The sequence below is a fragment of the Carcharhinus amblyrhynchos genome, chromosome 17, assembly GCF_965287045.1.
Source record: "Carcharhinus amblyrhynchos chromosome 17, sCarAmb.v2.hapA, whole genome shotgun sequence".
NCBI lineage: Eukaryota > Metazoa > Chordata > Chondrichthyes > Carcharhiniformes > Carcharhinidae > Carcharhinus > Carcharhinus amblyrhynchos.
In genome coordinates this window covers 15,670,958-15,693,201 of record NC_137340.1, presented here as the reverse complement: position 1 = coordinate 15,693,201, position 22,244 = coordinate 15,670,958, and the positions used below count along the sequence as shown (strand labels likewise).

The 22,244-nt window shown below is 43.3% G+C and overlaps 1 protein-coding gene across 4 annotated transcripts in view; it reads left to right on the top strand.

The window, feature by feature from the left end:
• The first annotated feature begins 10,207 nt into the window (after window positions 1–10,207).
• The window catches only part of plce1 (phospholipase C, epsilon 1), a 325,759-nt gene continuing 313,722 nt past the window's right edge, over window positions 10,208–22,244 (top strand). For all 4 annotated transcript variants that reach the window (XM_080205534.1, XM_080205532.1, XM_080205533.1 and 1 more), the window contains exon 1: window positions 10,208–11,827. In XM_080205534.1, coding sequence (XP_080061660.1) covers window positions 10,556–11,827 — 1,272 coding nt within the window. In that variant the 5' untranslated portion in view covers window positions 10,208–10,555. The remainder of the gene's footprint in view (window positions 11,828–22,244) is intronic.

The window sequence follows — 22,244 nt, the reverse complement described above, 5'->3', positions numbered from 1 at the left end:
GAGATTAGCTGAACTTGCTCACAGAAACAGTGCTACAAAAACTTTAGCATTCCCACTGGAGTCCTGTTCACACCTCCCTAAGTGATATTGATGTTCTGCTGTCCTGCATTCTGACATTTTCCTTGGCAGGCTATGTAATTTCTGGCAGACAGCATCCTGACATAGCAGCTATTGAGTTACGTAGCATAGCTGCCATTGATAGGCACAGCTTACAAGTATATACAAGGCTCGAGTAAGTCCACTGCTATGTGTCTGGATAACTGCATTTAATTATCCTTTGCAAAAATTGATGTGCTTTTCTAATTGCCTAGTTAGTTAAAGCAGTGAATCACTGGGCTGTATGGAAAGCCCCAGCTGTCATTGAATCAAAATCCAGGAACTCCCTCCCTTAAACAGCAGTGTGGGTGTTCCTACGAATCAGGGACTGCAGCGGTTCAAGAAAACAGCTCACCACTACCTACTTAAGGAGCAGTTACAGATAGGTAATAGCTGCTGGTATGGCATTCATCCCATGAATGGATTTTTAAAAAATTCCTGGAAAGGATTATACAATCGAGCTGAACTCCTCCTGGGTTACAGATAATCGTCCATGGTGCTTGCTATTAATCACTTAAATAGTTTGTTTTATTAGCATCACAAATAGGCTTACTTTAACACTGCAATAAAGTTACTGTGAAAATCCCCTAATCGACACACTCCAGCACCTGTTCAAGTACAGTGAGGGAGAGTTTAGCATGGCCAGTGCATCTAACCAGTACATCTTTCAGACTGTGGAAGGAAATGGAGCACTCGCTTGTTCCTCTACAAGGTAGCTATAGCTATGACTGTAACACTACTTCCTACACTCTCTACTTTCCTTCTCTATGTATGGTTTTCTTTGTCTATGTAGTGCACAAAAAGCAATAGTTTTCACTGTATACTAATACATGTGACAATAATAAATCAAATCAAAATCATCCAGGGGAAACCCAAGTAGACATGGGGAGAACGTGCAGACTCCACACAGATAGTGACCCAAGCTGGGAATTGAACCTGGGTCACTGGTTCTGTGAGGCAGCAGTGCTAACTACTGTACCACCCTTTCCCATTGCAGGCAACAGAAATGCATACAAATGGATCAGGATCACCTTAACTGTTTCAGTCCCCTTGAGAAAAGGAATTTCTACACCTTATTAAATAATACTTTCAGCTTAATACAGAACATTCTAAAAACAGCAAGGAAACAACATTAGTGTGAGTGTTCAATGTCCCTGATGATTGAAATGAGAAATTAATATCATATATTTGCTGGAAACTATTTTTTTTAAATGTATTTGGGAATCATAGCGTAGTGAGGGAGGAGGGAAGGGAGAAAAATAGTTAAAATGAGGAAGCATGGAAAATAAATTACCTAGGACCTTGGGAAATGTTCAGACCAATTCATCTCGGGTCAGGATAACAGCCACTTTTTTGCTACTTTTGCAAGTTTTCAACATTTGACCTTTGTTGCTTCCACTAGAATAAGTGTGCTTCTGTGGTCAGCAGATAGTACAAACAACCTAAAAAGACATTGATTGAAAGTTTCATCATTTCTGATTGGTCACGTACTGTATCTAACTGCTGTACAAACTGATTAAATGCACTTTGTACTGTGGCACAGTGGTTAGCGCTGCTGCCTCACAGTTCTAGGGACTCGGGTTCAATTCTGGCCTCCAGTCACTTTCCATGTGGAATTTGCACACTCTCCCTGTATCTGTGCGAGTTTCCTCTGAGTGCTGTGGTTTCCTCCCACATTCCGAAAGTCGTGCTGGTTAGGTGCATTGGCCATGCTAAATTCTCCCTCAGTGTATCCAAACAGGTGCTGGATTGTGGCAACTAGAAGATTTTCACAGTAACTTTATTGCGGTGTTGATGCAAACTTACTTATGATGCTAATAGCTAAACCAACAGAAGACAGGAATTAGACTCCTGGGCAGCATTTAATGCCCTACCCAGAGGTGAGTGTGGAGGGGTGGGGAGTGCATTTAGTTGAGTAGCAGATGGAGACCTTTCTACCTTTGCACCGATTTAAGTCCAGGAAGGCTTCCTGTCCTGCAACCAATTGAGGCCCATGGGTCTCTTGCCACCATTAGTTAAATACTAATGGCGGGTGGAGCAGTTGCTATGTGGGAATCCTGAAATGCAAATTCTCTTGTGTTTCCTGAGGGCATCCCCCTGAACCAGGGATCTGGCATTGGGAAGGGTGGGGGCCTGCTGAAAGGCACCTTGCTCTTTCAATACCCCTGCGCCTCCCTAACCAGTGATCTCCCCCATGACTCCTATCCCATTCTTAATCATCTGTAGCCTGGGTGTCCTCACTGATCTTGGGCATCTGGTGGGAGCACTACCGGCATCTACCACCGCTTTTCTGGTGGCGCTGATGGCAAGGAGGAGCAATTGGCCTTTGATTGGACAGCAGTTCAGTGGCGGTGGGACTTTGGCTCCAGGATCCTTGATCCTGGGAAGAGCCTACTGGGAAGGCTTGTGGTACTTGGATTAAATTCCTCCCATAGAGATTTCATTGTGCTTTGCATTTTTGAAGCAATCCCACTGATGCGTAGTAGATGGAATTTAATACAGGTACCGGATCACGGGACCGGACATATGCTGAATTTAGGGACTTTATGGATTTTGAGGCCTGAACTTGGCATGTTCGGATAAAACATAAAATAAAGCTTGAAAAATAAAGAGTAAGAAGAGTTTATTCAGGTTGCCAAATTTAAATGTTGACAGTTTTTGGGCCCTTCAGGTAAGGATTCCAACACCTGTACAGGGATTTGTGAAGAGATGCATTTTTGCAAAAGGCTAGGATGAGGCAATTTATACATAATGGCACAATTCTAAAGAGGGACCTAGGGTTTGTGTACATGGACCTTTGAAACTGGTAGGGCTGTTTTGACAAAGTGATTAGTAAAGCATATGGGTATTAGGCTTCACAAGCAGAGGAATTGAGCACAAAAGCAAGAAAGTTTTATGCTGAACCTTTATCAGACTCTACTTAGGTTACAGCATCCCATTCTGGTCACCGCACCTTAGGAAGGAGGAGACTTTTCATACAAGGGTGTAGAGGAAATGTACCTGCAAAGTTCTGGAGATGAGTGACTTTAACTGTGTGGTCAAGTGGAGAAGCTGAGCTTGTTCCTGCAGTATGGGGGTTGATGGGAGATTTGATAGAAGTGCAAAGATTATGGCAGGTTCAGATAAGTTAGATAAAGAAAATTTGTTCTCATCAGCTGATGGTAGAGGACTAGGGGACAGAGATTTATGGTTCTGGGCAAGGGGCATAGAGGGAATATGAGGTAGATCTTTCTTACACAGAAAAGGATAATGATCAAAAACGCAGTGAGGTGAATTTTCCTGGTCCGCCCCTCACAGGAATTGTAGCGGGTGAGGGGCAGAACTTTGAAAAGTCTGTTGACGTCGGATGGGATTTTCCTGTTTTGGGACAAACACGACCAGTAAATCCCACCCACTGCCAACAAATATGGTGGAAGCTGGGACTCCAAATGATTTCAAGAAAGATTTAGATGGACACTTGGGAGACAGGATACAGTGTGGGAATGAGACTGATGGGGTTGCTCTACAGAGAGTGGGCAAGGATTCAGTGGGTCAAATGGACTCCTCGTGTGTTGTAATGGTTCTGAGGGCTGGATTTTTATTTTGGGATTGGTGCCCTGATATTGGAAAAATGTCCTGGGTTCAACCCTACCCTTCATGGGACTGACATGCCCACAACTATTTCAAACAATCGGGCCAATCTATGGCCAGCAAATACAATGGGTATACTTCCAAGACTGGATGGTCAAGGTTCTCTGCAGTCACTCATGGATAGCCCCACCGGTGGAGATGGGAGTTGCCAATACACTTCAGGAGAAAGATGCTTCAATATGGAGGCACTCTCTGAAGACAAGATAAAGTTTTTTTTTGATTGTAAAAATATATAAGCTGCTTGGCTGTGGAGGAACAGCCAGTGCAAGGGGTGACCTATGGGCCCAGCAGCCATGACAGTACTGCTGGGAGCTGGGGTGTCCAACATGAGTGCAGCGTCTGGCACTTCCACCACCGCAGCCATAAGGTAGCCTCATGTATCTGTCCTGTTTCAGTATTAACTGTGTGTTGACCACAAATCCCAGTTGACACAGGGAAGGGACCTTCATCAGGCCCTTAATTGGCCTCAAATGGTTACTTTCTGCTTGCAGACTGGTAGCCATTCCAATCTACCCAACTGATACCCAGCCCTGATGGAAATGGCTTGGGGTCAGGAGGTGTAGCTGTACAAGCCTAGCCAAGGGCAACTAGGGATGGGCAAGGGCTGGCCAGCCAGTAGTGGCAATGTCCCATAAACGAATGAAAAAATAAAGCCGGCAATGTGAAATTCCAGGCCTCCCTGCTCCCCAAACTTGTCTGGATTTTCCAGTCCAGGCCTACCTCTGTGACAGTGCCAACATGGGTGAAGTTTGTAATAGCTACTAAGCCAACTGGTTAAATCACTGACTTGAACTATTATCAATATTAACAAGGCTACTTCACCACAGCGTGCCCATTGTTTATATATCATGAAAAGTTCTGTCTCTCTGGTGATTGGTCAACCTTTAGACGTATTTGCATCTTCAAAATCCAGGGGGTGTTTAGTTACAGATGTTTCCAATACACACACAGATTGTGCTTATGTGAACTCAAAGAAGTTTTCTATTTAGGCCCATGTGGATTAAAAACCAGAATCATCTTTGGAATGTGCAAAGGAAATCTCAAATCTGTAGCATGTATTAAACGTTGTCTACCTCGCCATAGGCATGTTGAACAACCTGTTTACTCCCAAACACAGCTTTGCAGTGTCGTGTAGATCATTTGAAACAATTCTCTTGACTCCCTTCCTGCAGTTCCAGATTATGATCAGTGTGCAAAGGTAAGATTCAAATAAGCCTTTTTGCGACAGGTTAGTCACATGGTAAGAAAGCTTTCATATGACGTTCTACATTCTGCTATTATGCCAAAGCTTAGAACTGTGCAGCAGTACCTAATAAAAAATTTTAGAGTTACATTCCATTGGAAGCATCCTCACTGGGTGTAGGTTTGTATATGAACAATCTGATTAGAGTGGCAAAGTTTAATTGGGTGGTGTGAGAGGTCTTTTGGCATTAATTGAAACTCATAACCTCTGTGTGGCATCGGCAAGGGGACCAAGGTGATCTACTTTCAATTCCGAACTCCTCCACAATCACCCAGATTTTTTTACCTCCATCCAAGTCAGAACAAGGGCATTTGGGATTTAAAAATGGAGGGTGAGATCTGATTCCCGGTGGAATCTGTTTTGGTGGCAGGCCAAGTCTATGAACTGCTAAGAGGATTAAAGATTTTTAAAGAAGTTCCCAGCATCTGAAAGGAATTGTGAACCACGGGGAAGGGGTTTTGGAGGAGAGTCTTTTGTGGAGTTGGGTCTCTTGACATTAGTTCAAATGCTGTTGACAGTTTTACATGTCCTAATTGTACGATAAGTTAAATATATTTAATATTGTGATTGATTAATGATAGAACTTTGCTTTTAAAAGCATTGTGAAAATTCTCTGATCCATTAGCATACTTTACCCAGTGGATGAAATGCTTTTCAGTATTCAAGCATTTTGAGATTTAGGGGGATGGTCTTACCAAAAAGATTCTAGACTGCAATCCTGACAGTTTGCCATGTCACCAACCCCCCTCCCTATCTGCAGAATTCGCCTCTTGCCTCACCCATCTACTTGGCAATACCCTGGCACAGTTGTGCCTGATGCACAGTGCCAAGGTGCCATATGGGCACAGCTAGGCAGGCACTGCCCAGCCAAGTCTCCAAACACTTGGAGGCACCAATGGCCTCCTATCCCCCTGGTGTGGCCATGGCACCTGGTCTCTGGTGGTGGAGACCAGTTGTGGTTCTTGCTGGTGTGAGGTCTGAGCGGGGAGGGGGTAAGTGTCAGTGACGCTGTAAAAGGCGAAGCCGAATGCGTTAATGTCATACAACACAACAGTAATGTGCTAATCGGCTTCATGCCCTCTTTGGGCTGATAGCTTTATGAGCAGTTAATATGATTGAAACTGAAGTAGTTTTTGAATGACTTTGCTTATTTTGACAGTTTCAAGAACATTTTGGAGGATTACCTAATTTTTCAAGTAGAGTTGAATGGCTGTAGGTTTGGGAATTTTATAAACTGCTAAGAGGACTAAAGATTTTTAAAGACGTTTTTGACTGATTTGTTTATCTTGACAGTTTTATGAGCATCTCAAAGACTTTTCAATATTGTTATATGGTTACAGTTTTGTCCATTGTGGATACTGGATGATATGAAGGGGCATACCATGTATGGAGAATACACAGGGTGTGTGGGGCTTGCGGTAGGTAAGGGCTAGAGTGCCTAACGTATTCACAGAAGTGGGCCAATGTCCCAGTTAATGGAGGGGGATCTTCTTAACTGCTGACCTCAAGATCTGTCTGTCTTGGGCCTACTTTAGGAAGTAACAGCCACAACTCCAGTCTGTTCTTTTCACTCTGCAATGAAACAACATTGTTGGGGGGGGGAGGTGAGAACTGGGGAGTAGGCAGGATCTTGATGTTGGAAAATAGTCTGACCCAGATTCCCATTTATTATTCCTGCTCTGAGAATGAAAATCTAAATCGATGATTTTGCTTTCCAAATTAAGGAGCAAAATAATAGAAAGATAGTTCTGATTTAAGAAATAGTTCTGATGAAGAAATAACTTACATTTATGAGCCACCTTTCCTGACTTCAGGATGTCCTGAAGTGCTTTTTAGCTCAACACATACATTTTTGAGGTGCAGTCACTGTTGTGTTATGTGGAAAATGACAGCCAATCAGAGGACTCTTGAGAGCTCTGAAAATGAATCATGCTCTGGAACAAAGTCTCTAGAACACATTTCAAGCAGTGGAATAGACATTTTTCTGCTCCATGGTTTCAGAGGCTGGACAGATGATTAAACAGTTAGTCAACAAAAAGATTGAATAACAGGGAAATTGACACATCGGAATCTTAATCACTAAAACTTTTAAATGTAGAAGAGCATTTTATCCACTGGATAAAATATGCTAATGCAGCAGAGCATTTTCATTCTGGGACTTGATTCTATGTTGGCTTCCAAGGTGCCTGCCTGAGAGACCATCTTGGAGGTGGCCAATTAAAAGGTCACACCCAGGTTGGCCATCCAATTAACAATGGTTGATAAGTTCTTAAACTGAAGACTCTGCAGTTTTGGAAGGACAGCAGCCTCACTGCTATTGGGTGTTGCTATTGTCTAATGCAGAATACCAGGGCACCTCCATCTCAGGGTGTCATTGAAGAGGTTAGAATTTAGTAAAATGTCTGAAGGTCGCCACTCTCCTTGTGGGATGAAACCCATCCACAGCACAGCTGGCTTGTTGATCTGCCTCCCATCCTCCAGCACATGCTGGGCTTGGCCCATTGTAGAGGCCTTCCTGTTCCTGAGAAGATCCCAATGCTGTCCCCAATCAGCCCAAATGGTCCATTAGTTATGTGGATTGCATAGCAACTACCAATGATAAACTGGGCCGAGGAAAAGGAAAAAGCATGGAGCTTTGGTACATAGCAAAGTTGACTGTACTGTAGAAATGAAAGTCTTAATGTCTCTTTTCAAGCTTTTTGGCAGCAAAATGACTAGAAAAGAGGATTAACTGAAAAAGACTTGAGAAAATCTCTGGAACGAGAAGATTTTACATTCTATCAAGTGCACCCCTTCAATTCAATACGTAACAGTTCATTGACCAACCAGTGAGCAATAATTTCACAAAGCAGATGATGAGTTTCCACCAGGTTGCAATACCATTCACACCGAAGATTGGCCCCACCCACACAGAAGATCAAAGAATTTCAAGCACAATGATATGCAGTTCAAATTGAGCATTACACAGACCTAAAGAATCCTGCTGCGTGCTGCTACTCCTCACAAAACTGACCATGCCCCAGATTAAATCAATCACCAGGGTGAACCTTCTCTATTTGTGCCCATTTGAGGGCTTTTTAGGAAGCACTTAAAATTAAAATGGTTATTTTAGTTGCAAGGACCCTAATAGGGGCCTCTTAAAAGCTTTTAGTATGAAAAAATACTTAAACTGACTGCACCCAATGTAATTATTCAATGCTCCTTTATAATTAAAGCTATTATGTAGTATTTAAAATCAGGTCACACAGACTAGACGGATAAAGTATGTTTTTTTTGATGATGATAAACTCATTTTTAATTGTATTGTTAAAATGTCACAGATTACCATTCTTAAATACTCCATGCCAATATGAAAGCCAGCACAGTGGTTAGCACTGCTGCCTCACAACACCAGGGACCCAGGTCCAATCTGGCCTCAGGTGACATCTGTGTGGAGTTTGCACATTCTCCCTGTGTCTGCATGGGTTTCCTCCGTGTGCTCCGGTTTCCTCCCACGCTCCAAAGATATTCGGGTTAGGTTGATTAGTCATGCAAAATTACCCCTTAGTATGAGGGAGGTCAGCAGGCTAAATAGCATGGATAGGGCCTGGATGGGATTGTTGTTTGGTGCAGACTCGATGGGCCAAATGGCCTCTTTTTATACTGTGGGGATTCTGTTCTATTCTATGAAAAGTCTCCCCATGATTTGTGTCTTAAAACTTTGTAATTTTTCAAACATCTCATGTCAAATTTGACCCTAATTTTTCAATGAACAAAGCCCTTGGCTGTTCTGCTTCCCTTCCCTCCTCTTCTCTCCCATCCCCGCTCCATCCAGAGCTACTTCACGTGCTAAAAAAGATAACAGGTAGGAGGTGGTGTTCGCGAAAGCCCTTCCATTGATCTGCTTCTCCCCCAGGAGCAGCCTGAACTGATGTTTCACACTCCCACCATCACAGACAGGCCAAATCACAGAGAAGCCCAAGACCAAAGACAGCTGAGCAATCTGCCCACCTCACTCTCCTGCCACACCCCATCACAGCCTGTCCAACTGTGGCAGACCGGCCCGCACCAAGTCACACCATAGCAACAGGCCAGGGGACAACTGACCAATCAGTGGACTCATCTAGACAGCCAAGCAGGATGGTGTGGGAGTCCTAAATCAAGCACAACAACCCTTTAAAAATCTTACTTGATCCTTAATTTCTTTTGCCAATAAAGGAGGTCTCGGAAATTTGAACTTTACACTGGGGTACATACAATATATCATGGAATATCTTTTTGAGCAATCTGCCATCTTATTTCAAAAAGTGTTCAAGATAGTGCCATAAGGCATAGGAGCAGAATTAGGCCACTTGGCCCATCGAGACTGCTGTACCATTCAATCATGGTAGTATCGCCATTCTCCTGCCTTTTTCCTCATAACCCCTGATCCTCTCATTAATCAAGAACATATCTATCTCTGTCTTGAAGACACTGTGACCTGGTCTCCACAGCCTTCTGTGGCATAGAGTTCCACAGATTCACCACCCTTTGGCTGAAGAAATCCCTCCTCATCTCTGTTTTAAAGGATCATCCCTTTAGCCCGAGGTTATGCCCTCTGGTTCTAGTTTTTCCTACAAGCGTAAACATCATCTCCTCCATATCCACTCAATCCAGGCCTCACAGTATCCTGTAAGTTTCAATAAGATCCACCCCCCCCCCCCCCCCCCCCCCCCCCGCCTCGCCCTTCTAAACTCCAACAAGTACCAGACCCAGAGTCCTCAACCATTCCTCATACAACAAGCCCAATTGTGATGGTTCATGAAAGATTATGGTTGGAAATCTCTGGCCGTTCACACTGGCAGGATTCTTTGGTCCGTTGGTAGCGCACCCTGGCCTGCGGGTTTCCCGCTGGGGTAGGGATGACGTCAATGAGAATTCCCATTGACAGCAATAGGACCGGAGAATCCCATCACTAGCAAACAACACGCCATGTCCCTCTGGCAGGAAACATGAGGCTGGAGAATCTCACCATTATATATTTGGTGAATATGCAAATTACACCGAGTAAACTTTAGCAAAAAATTCAATTCTGAAAACCGGATTGCGGATGACACCTGAAGTGGAAACTTTCCCTCATAGTGTATACGATGCTCCTCGCTGCCATCCTGTATTGGAAGATGTAAAATGTCCTCGATATTGCCTGTAACTCTCCCCCTTAATCCTTTTTCTTCTTGTTTTACAGAGGGAAGTCATCTGAGTTTGGAGATCGATCTGGAATAAACCGTTTTCTTATACCACAAGGCAACAAAATACTTTTACACCATATTATTTGAAACATCCATCTGAGATGAAAGAGCTGAAAAGCAACAGTTCACTCACAGTGAGAGATTCCTCATGTGCTGAGCAGAATACTGCTTCCATCAGACAAGACTAGAGACTCCAGCTGCTGACACTTTAGACGTCAGTATTCTCTGTTGGGCTTCACCAGCTGGTGAAAGTTTTCTTGTCCTTTAAGTAAGAGTTTTGTAAAAGGAAAAGTCTCAATTAGAGCTCCGCTTCACTCCCCTTTCTTACAGAGGTTCACCAAGGACATTCCCAGGCATCCGTGACTGTTCAGGCCATGCTATGACAGTCAAAGGGAAGAATCAGAAGAATTTTGGGTGTTGTTGTTTCAAGATGACCTCTGAAGAACTAGCTGCTTCTGTGTTTGCGACCATAGGGCCAAGAAAGATGATATCGACCCAGTCAGCTGAAGATGAAAATAGGCTGAGTAATTCAGGCTGTGATGTTAAAATAAGGCATGTTGTCGATGGAGGAATGCTGGATGTGGATCCGGTGTCAATTATTCAGGATCCTCCAGAGGCTCCCTTAGACTCGCAGGGCACATTGCCAGTGACGTCTGTAGCACAACTGACTGCAAAATACAATGCTGAGGCCACAAGAGAAATTGAGGGGCGTGAAATGGGGACTTTGAGCTCAAAAGTGGAACGCTACGGTGTAAACAACTGCAAGTCTAGCCAGGGACATTGTGACTCTAGTCTGCTTTCCGATCAGTCATCAGAGCAACTCAGCAAATCACAGTGTTTACAAACACATGGAGACGTGCACTGGAAGGCTGAGAGTTTCTCTGCTTGTTTGGGAGGAGGGATCAGGGGAAAGGATAAATGTTCAACAGAGGAAAGGTCTTCGATGGAGCTGCCATCATTGCACAACCAAATGGAAATGGAAGACAATTATCCACATCATGATTTGAGGATCACACACCACACCAACAGGGAGAATACAAAATGTCATGAACTTTGTCCAGGCCACTCTTCCCAGGGGACTTCAATCTGCAACTTGGACCATAACCATCGATCCCCAACCTTTAGTTGTACGTCGAAAGCGCTGCTACAATTTCAAAAGGACTATATTGCTGAAAGAGTGCATAAAAATAATGATGTTTGCCCTGGCTTGCAGGCCACACAGGTTAGAGTCGTCAAACTCCAGAGAAAGCTAAGGGTGCCAAGCTCAATTGATAGGTCTGTGGGAGATCATTCCGTGAACCGATTTTCCCTGAAACCTTCCGTTAGCTCCACTGAAGAGTCTGGCACCAGCTGCGGGGAAGGGATAGGAGACGAGTTTGAACGAAACAAGAAAGAGCGCTCCACTTTGTTGTTCAGGCGCTACAATAAGAATAACCGAGAGGTGAAGAAATCAGTCTACACTGGATCCAGGACGAGAACGTTACCACTGGGACATATAGGTGCCAAGGCCAGGAAGGCCCTCAGCCAAAGGAAGACCTTTCACCATGATGTCAAACTTCCTCGGGTTCCCGATGAGAAGCTAATGATATGTCAAGCCATGTTGGTGAGGGATGACTGGGACTATTACTGGACCAAAGCTAGCAGATATGAGGTAAGCCATCTGCATAAATGTTGCTCGAATTTATTGTGTTTTGTCATATTTGAGAAGAGATGCAAGGAATCCAGTTGCTGATTACAGAACCTACGCTGACAAGTAACCACTAAAGGTTTGAGGAGTCAATGCTTGATGATAATGTTGAATAACCTCAACGACTCTAGATGTTTTTCCTTGTCCATGCATAGAATCCCTACAGTGCTGAAGCAGGCCATTCAGCCCAAGCCAGCACCATCTCTCCAACAGAGCATCCCCCACAGACCCTAACCCTGTAACCCCCACATATTTATCCCACTAATACCCTTAACCTACACATCTTGAGACACTGAGGAGCCATTTAGAACCTACACATCCTTTGACTGTGGGAGGAAACCCACACAGATCAATTCTAGTGTAGGAGCAGAGAAATAAATGTCAGCTTGCTCTTTAGAGATTCCTAGTCTGAATCTATGGTAAAACACAATTTGTGCACCTGAACAGACAGCTCAAATTAGAAATCTTCATCCAGGCTTAGCCGCAGTTTAATAAACACATACTTTATACAGTGCAGTTACAATATCCACATTTTATTATAAGCACTTGTATAAATACTGTGGTAAATTGGGAGTTAATGTAAAATGCACGTGAGCACCTTAGCAATGATTGTTCAGGAATACTAAACCTACAGCGATTGTTTATTCTAGGCTGTAGTTTGAAGGAATGTTGAATCAATTCCACATATAATAAAAACTTTGTGTTGTGACTTTCTCAGTAACTTATTCTTTTATTTAAGTAGAATGTACTGTATGTAGCGTAGGAGGATGTGGTTGGTTTTCTGATGGTGCTGTGAGTAAGTTACCAATATAACTGAATGAATTAGGAGTGGGGAGAGTGTGTGACGAAGGGAATTATAACAGATCTCAGTGCGGGCATGTTCTTTCAGTAATAGGGTTTAACTAATTTCTTCCATTGATTAGATTTATTATTGTCACGTATTAGTACACAGTGAAAAGTATTGTTTCTTCTGTGCTATCCAGACAAAGCACACCATTCATAGAGAAGGAAAGGAGAGAGTGCACAATATCATGTTACAGTCATAGCTAGGGTATAGGGACAAATCAACTTAATATGTGGCACAGTGGTTAGCACTGCTGCCTCACAGCTCCAGGTACCCGGGTTCAATTCCCAGCTTTGGTAACTGTCCGTGTGGAGTTTGCACAATCTCCCACGTGTCTGCGTGGATTTCCTCCGGGTGCTCCAGTTTCCTCCCGCAGTCGAAAGATGTGCAGGCTAGGTGATTGGCCATTATAAATTGCCCCTTTAATGTCAGAGGGATTGGCTAAGGTAAATGCATGGGGATAGGGCCTGGGCAGGCTTGTGGTTGGTGCAAGACCCCATGGAATGAATGGTCTCCTTCTGCAGTGTAGGATTCTATAAGGTAGGTCCATTCAAAAGTCTGATGGCAGCAGGGAAGAAGTTGTTCTTGCGTTAATTGGTATGTGATATTTTATCTGACAGAAGAAGGTGGAAGTGAGTATGTCGGGGCGCATGGCATCCTTGATAATGCTGGCTGCTTTTCTGAGGCAGTCGGAAGTGTAGACAGAATCAATGGATGGGAGGCTGGTTTGTGTGATGGACTGGGCTTCTTTCGTAACCCTTTGTAGTTTCTTCCGGTCTTGATGATACATCCAGAAAGAATGCTTTCTGTGATGCATCTGTTATATCCAAACTCAGTTAACAGTTCAGCATTTTGTCCCAAAGTATCCTCAAATGTCTAACACATTTATTTCAATTCTGGAATTGTCTGAAAGTTGGTCTCCACAAAAGATGGGTGCTGCTGTTTTTTTTTGAGCTTTGGTGTTTTTTCTGATGTGGAGATGCCGGCGTTGGACTGGGGTGGGATCAGTAAGAGGTCTCACAACACCAGGTTAAAGTCCAACAGGTTTATTTGGAATCACGAGCTTTAGGAGCCCTGCTCCTGCTTCATTCACCTGATGAAGGAGCAATGCTCCTGATTCCAAAGAAACCTGTTGGACTTTAACCTGGTGTTGTGAGACTACTTATGGTTGTTTTTATCTGATAGTATAGTTGCTGTGCTAGTTCAGACTGAATACAGAGCAGCATATGAGAGATTGTGATCACATTAATGTACATCCATATTTACATACAGGTCTTGGAGGATTGATCTGAAATATTATATACAGGCCTGTTAAGCTTCTTTTAAAACTGACTTTCTGTTGTTGCTGGATTGCTTTAACTCACCAAGGACCGACTCAGAATTGTAGAAATTACGATGGAAGAGGAATGCAGCAAACGTTGTTTGTGTTGTTCAGTCTTGACTTCAAATATCCGTAAAGGCTTTACAGAGCAGTGAGACGCTGCTGAACAAAATTAAAATGTTGCACGTTTCAGTTATTTTTATTGTAAAAACTCAAATTTGGAACACTCAGCCCCAGGAATGAACAGAATTAAACAGTGAGAGTGAGTACCCTATCCAAAGTTTACCAGTCTATTCCACTCCTGGTACTAAATCTATCACCTGGTTGAGGTGATCAGATGATTAATCTCGATCACATGCAGCTGTGTCCTGAGTTCCAAGCCTGCTGATCCAGAGGTGAGAGAGTTTACCTGTTGGTCAAACCAGGTCAGTGCCATATGGATAAACCATCAGAAGAAACAATGTATACTATACTCCCAGCAGTGAAAACAGTAATATTCCAAGTGTTGAGACACTCTTGAAATAGAGAGAGATAAAACTACAACCATACTGTCTTGCTTCCTGTATCTTTTAATATTGTCAATGGGTAGAGGGTTGGAGAGTGTTCTTTTTCCCAGCATTGTTTATAATGTCCAAACTCTGCTCAGGGTTGTGGGCTTTAAACAAAAAGGAAAGATGTGGGGCTGAATATTCCAGGGCTGCCAGCTGCAGTGGAAATCCTGGTTGAACTGGGTGGGAAAGCCAAATTGAGATTCCCACTGGTCGTCAAGTTGTTTACTAGACTCTGAGCTTGTAGAATCCCTACAGTCCAAAAGGAGGCCGTTCAGCCCATTAAGTCTGTACCAACAACAATCCACCCAGGGCCCCATCCCCGTAACCCCACATATTTACCGTTCTAATTTCTCTGATACTAAGGGATAATTTAGCATGGCTAATCAGCCTTGCATCTTTGGACTGTGGAAACCCAAGGAGACATGGGGAGAACATATAAACTCCAGACAGACAGTCACCCGAGCCTTGAATTGAACCCAGGTCCCTGACACTGTGAGACAGCAGTGCTAACCACTACCACCTTGCCATCCTCAATCAACCTACTTATTATGCATCTTTACCATTTTGCATTCAATTAGTGGGCAGGAAGCCTAATGCAACCACCTCCTGACATTTCGCCCACTTCCCCAGCAGTATCAGCATATGACAGGTTTGGTGCAGGTCCGGACAATCATTGACCTATCATGCTGGATCCTAAGGAGGTAGGGGCAGACAAGGAAGTAAGTGCAATGTCCATGTGCCCTTTGCTACTGCCAGGCTGCAGATGGAGGGTCCCTCAAGGGCCTTGGCAGTTGAATGGGCTCAGGCTGGGGAAGGGCTTGACCTTGGCGCACTCCCCAGATGGAGGCCTAGTGGCTGGGTATTTAGTTTCAGGCTGGTGAATTCAAACACCATTGTGGAGTAAAATACTCATTATTGTCTCTGTCCTCTAACCTTGCCATGTTCTTGCCAAAGTAGAAATTAAAATGTTTTCTTTTTAGAAAATCTTTCATTTTTTAAATGGGAAAGTTTATTGTTTGATTCCACCTTTTTAAAAAAAATTGCCAACAGTTTTCTTAAAGTTGATGTTTGTACTGTTGAAGCCATTGTACAATTTAATGTGTGTGACTGGACAACAGAATGTGAGAAAGGATACAAGAATGTTAAAGATGCTTTGCAGGAATTTGAAGTATTGGTTAATTTTGATCTGAAACTACCAAATTTCTTGTGACGCTTCACCTTATGGAGTGGGGGCAGTAGTTTCACATATAATGCCTTTAGGATAAGTACTACCATCGCTTTTGCTTTGCATACCCTGACTGCTGCTAATCTAACTCTATCAGCTAGAAAAAGAAGTTGCCTGAAGCTGTGACCAGCTAAGTGCTTTCCACTTCCTCTTTTGTGCGGACGTTGCAGATAGGGACAATGCGGGTACATGAGATGCATTCAAGCATGAAAGGAAAGATAAATAACACAGCTAACAGTTTGATATTTTATACTCAGTATGCTGTCAATCAAATGAGTGTGTGAATGGCAACAAAGATATTAAAAGTATTTCAAAGGCTCTCAGTTTTCTATGAAGGCTCAGTGACTTGAAATAAATGTTGTGTTAAAACAGTGGAGCTGAGTGAACAGCTGCGGAGATAGGAATTTCTCCCTGAATGAAAGTGACTGTCTTCCGACTATCAGAAAACTTACAAGGGATATTCTCTCACCTGCAGTTTCATAGACAGAGAAAGGGGAATGCCTTCTGCTGAAGGGAATGCTGCAGTGATCTTGTAACCTTCCAGCTGTCCAGGGGGCATGGAGGTTAAAGTGACGTTCTTTGGATATCGTCATTTTAGACACCACAAATTAAACGATCTTGAAGGGTATCTTCTAATGACTCACCAAACCTGCAATGTTGTGCCAGCCTTTCTAAGGTTGCCACAAGTTTGAGCAATGCTTTTGCCTTCCACTTCATTCCTTCAGTGGAACCTGAACCATTCCACAATGACCAGTGGAGTAGCATGGTGACAAAGTGATTAGCACTATGCCATACAAAACCAGGGGCCTGAGTTCAATTCCTGGCTTGGGTCACTATCTATGCACATTCTCCCCATGTCTGTGTGGGTTTCTTCCTGGGTGCTCCATTTTCTTCCCACAGTCCGAAAAACGTGCTGGTTAGGTGCGTTGGCCATGCTAAATCCTCTCTGCAATTTTATTTGCTTGTACATCGATATTTTCTCAATGTTCTCAACGAAACAAAATCCTCATTCATCACCAGTTTTCTTTTTGTAATGTCCAAACTATGTTAGGGGTTGTCACTTTTTAAGCAAAAAGAAAAGATGTGGTTTACACGCGTAGATTCAAACTAGCAGCAACGTATTTATTGAGGGAGCTGTTGCCTGTACAGAGGACAAACTGAAACTAAAAGCCAGAGCCTCAGAAACCCCAATGACATCGCCATCAAATAATTTGATCAGCTCTTAAAACAATCGTGCAACACTTGCACTGTTATACTATCTGACCAAAGAAATATCAAATAAAATTGTCCACCAGTCAAACAAAATTAGTTTATGTTCATTTTAGCCTATTGTAGCCTGTACATTAATGGAGAACTATTCCTACCTAAAGAGGAAAATGTCTTTTGTAAAGCTCAACATCATTTCCATTGGCTCAGTGGGATGCACGAATGTCCCTGTCATCCATATAGCAGGAGAATTATCTTAATAATTGGACCTTATAAGCAGGTTGAGGCTTCTCTACATTCCTAATAGAACATAGAACATTACAGTGCAGTACAGGACCTTCGGCCCTCAATGTTGCGCTGACCTGTGAAACCAATCTAAGGCCTGTCTAACCTATACTATTCCAATATCATCCATATGTTTATCCAATGACCATTTAAATGCCCTTAATGCTGGTGAGTCTACTATTGTTGCAGGCAGGGCATTCTTTACTCTGAGTAAAGAACCTGCCTCTGACACCTGTCCTATATCTATCACCCCTCAATTTAAAGCTATGTCCCCTCATGCTAGCCATCTCCATCCAAGGAAAACGGCTCTCGCTTCCATCCTATCTAATCTTCTGATCATTTTATATGCCTCTATTAAGTCACCTCTTAACCTTTTTCTCTCCAACGAAAACAGTCTCAAGTCCCTCAGCGTTTCATCATAAGATCTTCCCACCATACCAGGCAACCTCCTGGTAAAACTCCTCTGCACCCTTTCCAATACTTCCTAAAATGTGGCGACCAGAACTGTACGCAATACTCCAAGTGCGGCTGCACCAGAGTTTTGTACAGCTGCAACATGACCTCATGGCTTCAAAACTCAATCCCTCCACCAATAAAAGCTAACACACCTTACGCCATCTTAACCCAACAAATTTGTTTTTACTTTGAGTTTTAAGTTTCTTACCTCTCTGGTCCATTTTTAGAATCTATTTTTAATAAAGATAAGAACAATACATTGTATAACGGTTAGTGGGATGTAAACACACTGTCCTTCTCTTTACACTCCTGTTTGTTTCTACTTGGGAGCAGCTTGTTTACGTTTCTTCCCTCTGTTCTATTTTTGGAATCTATTTTTAATAACGATAAGAACAATACATTGTAGAATGGTTAAGTGGAGTATAAACATGCTGTTGTGTGAATATTTCAAAGGCTTACAGGATTGACTGAGGACCAAATTGACAGCTTTGAGAGAGCTGCTTATAGGTTGAGTGGCTGCAGAAACACAACAAGCCTTTATCTCTCTTCCTCTCTGCTTGCTGCGTCTTGTGGTCTCTATCCAATATTTTGAGAATGTAGTTATCTGAGGGGACCTCAGCCAGGCGCTCAAACTGCACTTAGATGATGCAGCTGGCATGACCCTGCCACGTTCTTGCCAAAATAAAAATTGAAACGCTTTCTTTTTATTAAAAAATAATCCTACTTCATTTTTTTAATTGGGAATGTTTATTTCTTGATGCCACTTTTAAAAGAAAAACATTTGCCCATAATTTCTTTAAGATTGTCTTTCTGCACAGCACCAACATGCTAAGATCTTGTGGCTGCTTTTAATATGTTCCAGGACCGTAGCTGATCCTGTTTCAACAGCTGTCTGAAAGGCTTGTTGACCTCTGCCAAATTGAGTAGGAACTTGCTCATCGATTGACCATCCCGAGGAATCTGTAAAGCTCAGTAACGTTCCTGGATTGTGGAGGCTTTCTGATTATTTTTGCTTTTTTTTGTTGGTGAGTTGTCTGTCATTCCAGAGGCTTGTACGATGTGAGCTAGAAATTTAATCACAGGTTTGGCAAACTCACATTTTTCATTGACTGTTATGTCTGCATCCTGTAAGACTCTGTTGAAGTCTGCGGTCATGCTTTGCTCTTGTGCAGCCATGTACAAGTTGGTCATCCGTCGGGAATATTACTCCTTCTATGCTGCCTGGGGTTTGAAACATTGCCCTCTGGAAAATTTCAGGGGCAGAATGCAATTCTAGATGGTAACATATTGAAACAGGAAGGACATTATAAATGTGGTCAGCAATTTGGACTCTTTGTCCAAAGACAGCTGCCACTGCTTACATCTAATTTGGTGAAAAGATTACTCTTGGCTAGTTTGGCAAGATTCTGGTCAACTGAGACCTTTGGATGGGTCTCATGTTCCACTGATTTGTTTAGCTGAGTTCAATCCATGAAGATTCTAATCGAGCCATTTGGCTTTGGAACCATGGTCGTTCTCGAACACAGGCTTGGTGAACAATGAGAGAGCTCCTTGCTGTCACACCTTCTTAATTTCACCATTGACTTTGTCCAAGAGCAGGTGAAGGACTTTCCTCAGTTTAAAGAGAGAAATTGGTTCAATACCAGCTTGTAGAGTGAAATGGTACTTGGTCACTTAACACCCCTTCGCCAATAAATAATTTTAGAAATTCATTCCTAAATGTATTGCAGTTATGCTCATCAACAACCTCATCCTCTTTGTAGATTGGCTTCAATTATTAGGTTGCAAAAGATGCAAAAGTATGAATTGAAAGTTTCTTTTGAAGAAGTTGAAGTCTCTCCAATCCCTTGCCTTGCTGTCACATCATTAGCGATAGATCCAACTGCATAAATGTCCTGACCTGGTCGTCTTCATTTTTTTTTGTGTATGCCAGAAGTGGTCTTGTATCTTGCTAACCTCTTTCTCCGGCTGTCTGTTTTGTGCCTGTTGCCAACCTTCAGTATTCCGAGATGATTCTGAGAGTGGTATTCCATGCTTCTACTGGAATGGTTCCCGCTTCTTAGCTGCTGCTTTTTGTTTGGCTCTGTGCTCACTGCCCTCTGGACCCTTAACCTGTGTATCAACTTGCATCTGCTGTACCCGTGATGCTCTAATTCCGTGGCTCGTGTATTTATTTATTCCTTTTGTCCTTCTTTCAAGGATCTTGCAACTTGTCAATTCTATAGTTGCTTCTTAAGGTCTGCTGGGGTCTTTTACTTGCTGTCCACTGCCGCCATGCTTCTTGTGTGGTCAGGATCTAGGCAGGGTTCTTTGGAGCTTGATACTTGGTAAACTGTTACTCTATTTACAGCTACACTGTAAGAATTGGGACCGCTATTTGAGGTCAGAACTTTTTCTGCTCCCTCCAATTCTTTGTTACTCAGTCATGTGATGTTGCACCATCATTACATCAGCATCATGTGCTTCCGGTGTTAACCTTTTACTCTGCAAGCAGTACGTGTTTACATTCAGGCTGATATCTCTTGCAGTATTAAGGTAACTCTGCTCTGTCTGCTGAGATGTCGGTCCTATTTGCCCTCTCTCAACTGGGCATAAGATATCCAATGGCACTATTTTGAAGAAAAGCAGGTACTTTCCTTGGTCAATATTTGTCCCTCAACTAATATCACCAAATTAGATTATCTGGTGATATTCACACTGCTGCTTGTGGGGCCATTCTGTGTGTAAATTGGCTGCAGCATTTCTCTTCATTATAAGCAGGATTTCCTTCCCCCATTTTTTTCAGGTGGGTGAGAGAGCCAATGGGAGCAAAGAATCCAAAGAGAATCCCAAAACGGCCTTTACGCCGGCAGGATTTCCCATTTGAGATTGCCCCCCTGCCCCCCGCCGCCCCCCTACCAATTACATCCTGGGAGTTCCCACCATGAATGGATCAGGAAACTCATTAGCATCTACTCAGTAGGCCTCCCTGTTATATCATCCCTCTCATGTAGGGAACATTCTTCTATCCAAGGCATTGACAAACGTGGGCTTAGCCATTAGAACCTGTGTTGCAGTGTGCACAGGTTAAGTACAGCCCCTAGGGGGGAGTGAATCATGCCTGGGCAGTGCCCTGGCAGTTCCCCCAGCAGTGTGATGGGGAACTGCCAGGGAAAACGGGTGGGGGGAGGGGGGGGAGAGCTGGTCTTCCATTGGGGAGCTTCTGGGGTTCCCTGTGTGGGATAGGGGGTTTGTTTCTCTGAGGAGGGGATCCCCTGCCCATGAGATTGGAGGCTACACTTCAAAACTACCTCATCAATTGGTAAGCAACCTTGACATCCTGGACTCCAGAAAAGCAATATATGAATCACTTCTCTGACCTTCAAAATGGTTTCGAACCCTTTCTCATTCGCTTTCTTAATCTTGCCCAGTGTTTATGACCTGTTTTGCTCAGCAAGACCTTTAGAGATCAAACTAATTTAAGGCTGTGACGATTCAGCAATTCACTGTGACCTGCCCTTACTCTGCAAGAGAAATATTGTTCCCCTGCAGAAGCTACGTCTCTAATCATGTTTGAATGCGAGCACCAAGCTCTTTGTTCATTTGGACTGATTACTTGAGCCTTTCTGATGAAGCGGTTTGCTGGGCTACAGCATTGACATTCATCTTTTGTTGTTGTTGTTGCTGTAAGTTGTTATTAAAATGTAAGCACTTGGAATCGATGTAAACGCTTCCATTTATTCATAAATAGAGTGCTGATTGTATGGTGCCCAAAGAGGCTTTAGTCACTCTTTCATGTGACCTGCATTTTGAATTGTTCTCAATTCAAATCACAAGCAAAGGGATATAAATGATTAAATATGACTGGTAATTGTGTGTATGTGTGTGTGGGAGAGTGTGGAGCAAAGATCAATCAGCTATCTTTCAGGCCCTGCATGCTCTGTACTCTGTACAGTGGGTGCTTGTGCGCAGTGACAATCATTTGAACTGAGCCATAGGGTACCTATTGTTCCTTAATGTTCAGCCCACTTATAAAGAATCTGACCAAAATGTTGTGGAAGTTTAAAGAGCTGGAATTTAATATTTTGTCAATCCATTCCCATATTCCTGGATACCACCCCTGACAATAAATACCGATCTGTCAGACAGACCCCTTTGGCTTAGCATGGGATTCATATCAGTAAATAATAAATGATAATGACCGTGATTTACCTGGTCCACTGTGCAGCTCCATGAAGAGGCTGGCGATTGGGGAATGGGTGGGGTGGTCAGGGATCAGGAGGCTGGGCATTCCGGCCATCAGGAGGCCAGCCAAATGGGTGGGGAGTTGGGGCCAGTGATGGGGGCAGGGGGGAAATTGGTCAGCCATCAGGAGGCCAGCGATTGGGGGGAGTGAGAATATCACTTATCAACCGCTTTCCAGCATGCTGAGAGATGGGCACACACACACTACCCTCTCTGCAGTCTACTGCCGGCTTCTCAGGTGGGATTAGACCACCCCTCTCCCCCTGGTG